General features: G+C 48.1%; 1 protein-coding gene across 1 annotated transcript in view; it reads left to right on the plus strand.

Annotated features, from left to right (window-relative positions):
• The first annotated feature begins 1895 nt into the window (after window positions 1-1895).
• The window catches only part of LOC124040694 (carboxyl-terminal PDZ ligand of neuronal nitric oxide synthase protein-like), a 7945-nt gene continuing 2978 nt past the window's right edge, over window positions 1896-6862 (plus strand). The window contains exon 1 of the mRNA XM_046357769.1: window positions 1896-2213. Within this exon, the coding sequence (XP_046213725.1) occupies window positions 1896-2213 (318 nt within the window). The remainder of the gene's footprint in view (window positions 2214-6862) is intronic.

Below are 6862 nucleotides of genomic sequence, written 5' to 3' on the forward strand. Positions count from 1 at the left end.
CTCTATTCTACTGCTCTGCGCCTACTCTACTGCTCTGCGCCACACTACTGCTCTGTGCCTCTACTCTACTGCTCTGCGCCTCTACTCTACTGCTCTGTGCCTCTACTCTACTGACTCTACTGCTCTGTGCCTCTACTCTACTGCTCTGTGCCACTACTCTACTGCTCTGTGCCACTACTCTCTACTGCTCTGTGCCACTACTCTACTGCTCTGTGCCTCTACTCTACTGCTCTGTGCCTCTACTCTACTGCTCACTGCTTTGTGCCTCTACTCTACTGCTCTGTGCCACTACTCTACTGCTCTGTGCCTCTACTTACTGACTCTACTGCTCTGCGCCTCTACTCTACTGACTCTACTGCTCTGTGCCTCTATTCTACTGCTCTGTGTCTCTATTCTACTGCTTCAGTGCCTCTACTCTACTGACTCTACTGCTCTGTGCCTCTACTCTACTGACTCTACTGCTCTGTGCCTCTACTCTACTGCTCTGTGTTCTACTCTACTGCTCTGTGCCTCTACTCTACTGCTCTGTGTCTTCATTCTACTGCTCTGTGCCTCTATTCTACTGCACTGTGTCTCTATTCTACTGCTCTGTGTCTCTACTCTACTGCTCTGTGCTCTACCTACTGCTCTGTGTCTCTATTCTACTGCTCTGTGCCTCTACTCTACTGCTCTGTGCCTCACTCTACTGCTCTGTGTCTCTATTCTACTGCTCTGTGTCTCTACTCTACTGCTCTGTGTCTCTACTCTACTGCTCTGTGTCTCTACCTACTGCTCTGTGCCTCTACTTCTACTGACTCTACTGCTCTGTGCCTCTACTCTACTGCTCTTTGTCTCTATTATATTCTTGCATTTTAGGTGTTATAGTCTGTACTGGACTTTGTTTTGGGAACACTAATTAGCAGATGCAACATTTCTACAGCCATGTTACATTATTCAAGTGTGTTAACTTCTGTGCAGCCCACACTCCCAGGTAGTTTGCTGGTTCCTCGTGGCAGGCTTGAGCTAGCAATGAGGAAGTGGAGCAGACAGGCGTGGAGCAGACAGGCGTGAAGCAGACAGGCATGGAGCAGAAAGATGTGAAGCAGACAGGCGTGAAGCAGACAGATGTGAAGCAGACAGGCATGGAGCAGACAGGCATGAAGCAGACAGATATGAAGCAGACAGGCATGGAGCAGACAGGCATGGAGCAGACAGGCATGGAGCAGACAGGCGTGGAGCAGACAGGCGTGGAGCAGACAGGCGTGGAGCAGACAGGCGTGGGAGCAGACAGGCGGAAGCAGACAGATGTGAAGCAGACAGGCATGGAGCAGACAGGCATGGTGCAGACAGGCGTGAAGCAGACAGGCATGGAGCAGACAGGCATGGAGCAGACAGGCATGGAGCAGACAGGCGTGGAGCAGACAGATGTGAAGCAGACAGGCATGGAGCAGACAGGCATGGAGCAGACAGGCGTGGAGCAGACAGATGTGAAACAGACAGGCATGGAGCAGACAGGCATGGAGCAGACAGGCATGGTGCAGACAGGCATGGTGCAGACAGGCATGGAGCAGACAGGCATGGTGCAGACAGGCATGGTGCAGACAGGCATGGAGCAGACAGGCATGGAGCAGACAGGCATGGAGCAGACAGGCATGGTGCAGACAGGCGGGAGCAGACAGGCATGGAGCAGACAGGCGTGAGCAGACAGGCATGGTAGACAGGCATGGAGCAGACAGGCATGGTGTAGACAGGCATGGTGCAGACAGGCATGGTGCAGACAGGCATGGAGCAGACAGGCATGGTGCAGACAGGCGTGGAGCAGACAGGCATGGTGCAGACAGGCATGGTGCAGACAGGCATGGAGCAGACAGGCGTGGAGCAGACAGGCGGGAGCAGACAGGCGGGAGCAGACAGGCATGGTGCAGACAGGCGTGGAGCAGACAGGCATGGTGCAGACAGGCGTGGAGCAGACAGGCATGGTGCAGACAGGCATGGAGCAGACAGGCATGGAGCAGACAGGCATGGTGCAGACAGGCATGGAGCAGACAGGCATGGTGCAGACAGGCATGGTGCAGACAGGCATGGAGCAGACAGGCATGGTGCAGACAGGCATGGTGCAGACAGGCATGGAGCAGACAGGCATGGAGCAGACAGGCATGGAGCAGACAGGCATGGAGCAGACAGGCATGGTGCAGACAGGCATGGAGCAGACAGGCATGGAGCAGACAGGCATGGTGCACTCACGCTATCGGGACATCGGCTGCGCTGATAGACAGACTTGGTCCTCTCTGAATTAGTGGACAACGTGAGACACACATTCTAGTGCAGAACCGTTTTTCCTGTTCTAACGTGCAACACTAGTATGTTTACAGTTTATAGTATTCCAATGAAAACAATGATTGATTGATTAAATGGTTCCTCTCACTAGATTTTACAGGGAAACACCATATTTAGCTAGTATGAGGGTCAAACGGCATGTTTAGTGTTCATCTTGGTTGACTGATTACAGCTACTGTGTCTTGGCCTTGACCTTCTAAAAACCTCACCTCAGCTGGATCTTTTATTGATGTGTTTAACTGAGCAAGTTGAAGAGACTTAACTGCTGGGTGCCACCCTAGATAGAAAGCTATCATGGTCAAAACATATCAGCTCTATGGTTACTAAACTGGGAAGAGGTCTGTCCGTGAGAAGGCGTTGTTTTGCTTTCTTGATATCCCAGTCAACCAGACAGGTCCTACAGGCCCTAGTTTTGTCCACCTGGACTACTGTCCAGTTGTGTGGTCAGGTGCGGCAAAGAAGGACATAGACAAATTGCAGTTGGTCCAAAACAGAGCAGCACGTTTTGCACTTAAATGTACAGAGGGCAAATGTCAGTAACATGCATGTCAGTCTCTCCTGTTGATGTGTTAAAGGTAACATCTGTTCAGGCAGTTCAGACACTCATCGGCATCGCACAAGACATGTAACCACTGGTCTCTTCACAGTCCCCAGGTCCACAACAGAGGCTGGGAAACTCACAGCATTAAATGAACTCTTGTCACCCCTGGTAAATCAAGACAGCAATAAAACCAGATAAAAGAGCACCTTATGGCACGACCGGGACTGTGAAGAGACGGACAGTTTCATGTATTTTATGTTTGGTATTGTATTATGTAGGGCTGAGCAGTATACCTGTATTGTATGTTTGGTATTGTATTATGTAGGGGCTGAGCAGTATACCTGTATTTTATGTTTGGTATTGTATTATGTAGGGCTGAGCAGTATACCCGTATTGTATGCTTGGCATTGTATTATGTAGGGCTGAGCAGTATACCTGTATTTTTATGTTTGGTATTGTATTATGTAGGGGCTGAGCAGTATACCTGTATTTTATGTTTGGTATTGTATTATGTAGGGCTGAGGAGTATACCTGTATTTTATACCGGTATTGATGCACGGACTGGTTTGAGTTTTTCTATAACGGTGTTTGAATGTTTGTTGAATGTGATACATCGTGTGCAATGTCCATTTTTATAGTTTACTTTGCTACTTGAGTCATCTCTTTCCGCTCTCTCTATCTCTGTCTCCATGCGACTTTCTACACAAACCTTGCACCGCCCGCTGTTACTCAAGGAGTGCATTTGTTGTTCCTCGGCCCTGAGACTCTTGCGTTCATTCTGCATGGTCATGGAACACAGTTGATTCTGCATGGTCATGGAACACAGTCCATTCTGCATGGTCATGGAACACAGTTGATTCTGCATGGTCATGGAACACAGTTGATTCTGCATGGTCATGGAACACAGTCGATTCTGCATGGTCATGGAACACAGTTGATTCTGCATGGTTATGGAACACAGTTGATTCTGCATGGTCATGGAACACAGTTGATTCTGCATGGTCATGCGGCACATGGAACACAGTTGATTCTGCATGGTCATGGAACACAGTTGATTCTGCATGGTCATGCAGCACATGGAACACAGTTGATTCTGCATGGTCTTGGAACACAGTTGATTCTGCATGGTCATGGAACACAGTTGATTCTGCATGGTCATGCAGTACATGGAACACAGTTGATTCTGCATGGTCATGCAGCACATGGAACACAGTTGATTCTGCATGGTCATGCAGCACATGGAACACAGTTGATTCTGCATGGTCATGCAGCACATGGAACACAGTTGATTCTGCATGGTCATGGAACACAGTTGATTCTGCATGGTCATGGAACACAGTCCATTCTGCATGGTCATGGAACACAGTTGATTCTGCATGGTCATGGAACACAGTTGATTCTGCATGGTCATGGAACACAGTTGATTCTGCATGGTCATGCAGCACATGGAACACAGTTGATTCTGCATGGTCATGGAACACAGTTGATTCTGCATGGTCATGCAGCACATGGAACACAGTTGATTCTGCATGGTCATGGAACACAGTTGATTCTGCATGGTCATGCAGCACATGGAACACAGTTGATTCTGCATGGTCATGCAGCACATGGAACACAGTTGATTCTGCATGGTCATGCAGCACATGGAACACAGTTGATTCTGCATGGTCATGGAACACAGTTGATTCTGCATGGTCATGCAGCACATGGAACACAGTTGATTCTGCATGGTCATGCAGCACATGGAACACAGTTGATTCTGCATGGTCATGCAGCACATGGAACACAGTTGATTCTGCATGGTCATGGAACACAGTTGATTCTGCATGGTCATGCAGCACATGGAACACAGTTGATTCTGCATGGTCATGCAGCACATGGAACACAGTTGATTCTGCATGGTCATGCAGCACATGGAACACAGTTGATTCTGCATGGTCATGCAGCACATGGAACACAGTTGATTCTGCATGGTCATGCAGCACATGGAACACAGTTGATTCTGCATGGTCATGGAACACAGTTGATTCTGCATGGTCATGGAACACAGTTGATTCTGCATGGTCATGGAACACAGTTGATTCTGCATGGTCATGGAACACAGTTGATTCTGCATGGTCATGGCATGGAACACAGTTGATTCTGCATGGTCATGGAACACAGTTGATTCTGCATGGTCATGCAGCACATGGAACACAGTTGATTCTGCATGGTCATGGAACACAGTTGATTCTGCATGGTCATGCAGCACATGGAACACAGTTGATTCTGCATGGTCATGCACATGGAACACAGTTGATTCTGCATGGTCATGCAGCACATGGAACACAGTTGATTCTGCATGGTCATGCAGCACATGGAACACAGTTGATTCTGCATGGTCATGCAGCACATGGAACACAGTTGATTCTGCATGGTCATGGAACACAGTTGATTCTGCATGGTCATGCAGCACATGGAACACAGTTGATTCTGCATGGTCATGCAGCACATGGAACACAGTTGATTCTGCATGGTCATGGAACACAGTTGATTCTGCATGGTCATGCAGCACATGGAACACAGTTGATTCTGCATGGTCATGCAGCACATGGAACACAGTTGATTCTGCATGGTCATGCAGCACATGGAGGACACAGTTGATTCTGCATGGTCATGCAGCACATGGAACACAGTTGATTCTGCATGGTCATGGAACACAGTTGATTCTGCATGGTCATGGAACACAGTTGATTCTGCATGGTCATGCAGCACATGGAACACAGTTGATTCTGCATGGTCATGCAGCACATGGAACACAGTTGATTCTGCATGGTCATGCAGCACATGGAACACAGTTGATTCTGCATGGTCATGCAGCACATTGAACACAGTTGATTCTGCATGGTCATGCAGCACATGGAACACAGTTGATTCTGCATGGTCATGCCATGGAACACAGTTGATTCTGCATGGTCATGGAACACAGTTGATTCTGCATGGTCATGCAGCACATGGAACACAGTTGATTCTGCATGGTCATGCAGCACATGGAACACAGTTGATTCTGCATGGTCATGCAGCACATGGAACACAGATTGATTCTGCATGGTCATGCAGCACATGGAACACAGTTGATTCTGCATGGTCATGCAGCATGGAACACAGTTGATTCTGCATGGTCATGGAACACAGTTGATTCTGCATGGTCATGGAACACAGTTGATTCTGCATGGTCATGCAGCACATGGAACACAGTTGATTCTGCATGGTCATGCAGCACATGGAACACAGTTGATTCTGCATGGTCATGCAGCACATGGAACACAGTTGATTCTGCATGGTCATGTGAGCATCAGTTGATTCTGCATGGTCATGGAACACAGTTGATTCTGCATGGTCATGCAGCACATGGAACACAGTTGATTCTGCATGGTCATGCAGCACATGGAACACAGTTGATTATGCATGGTCATACAGCACATGAACACAGTTGATTCTGCATGGTCATGCAGCACATGGAACACAGTTGATTCCTGCATGGTCATGGAACACAGTTGATTCTGCATGGTCATGCAGCACATGGGACACAGTTGATTCTGCATGGTCATGCAGCACATGAACACAGTTGATTCTGTATGGTCATGGAACACAGTTGATTCTGCATGGTCAGTGGAACACAGTTGATTCTGCATGGTCATGCAGCACATGGATTCTGCATGGTCATGCAGCACATGAACACAGTTGATTCTGCATGGTCATGCAGCACATGGAACACAGTTGATTCTGCATGGTCATACAGCACATGGAACACAGTTGATTCTGCATGGTCATGGAACACAGTTGATTCTGCATGGTCATGGAACACAGTCCATTCTGCATGGTCATGGAACACAGTTGATTCTGCATGGTCATGGAACACAGTTGATTCTGCATGGTCATGGAACACAGTTGATTCTGCATGGTCATGCAATGGAACACATGATTTGCATGGTCATGGAACACAGTTGATTCTGCATGGTCATG

Source organism: Oncorhynchus gorbuscha, linkage group LG08 (genome assembly GCF_021184085.1).
Source record: "Oncorhynchus gorbuscha isolate QuinsamMale2020 ecotype Even-year linkage group LG08, OgorEven_v1.0, whole genome shotgun sequence".
NCBI classification, from domain to species: Eukaryota; Metazoa; Chordata; class Actinopteri; order Salmoniformes; family Salmonidae; genus Oncorhynchus; species Oncorhynchus gorbuscha.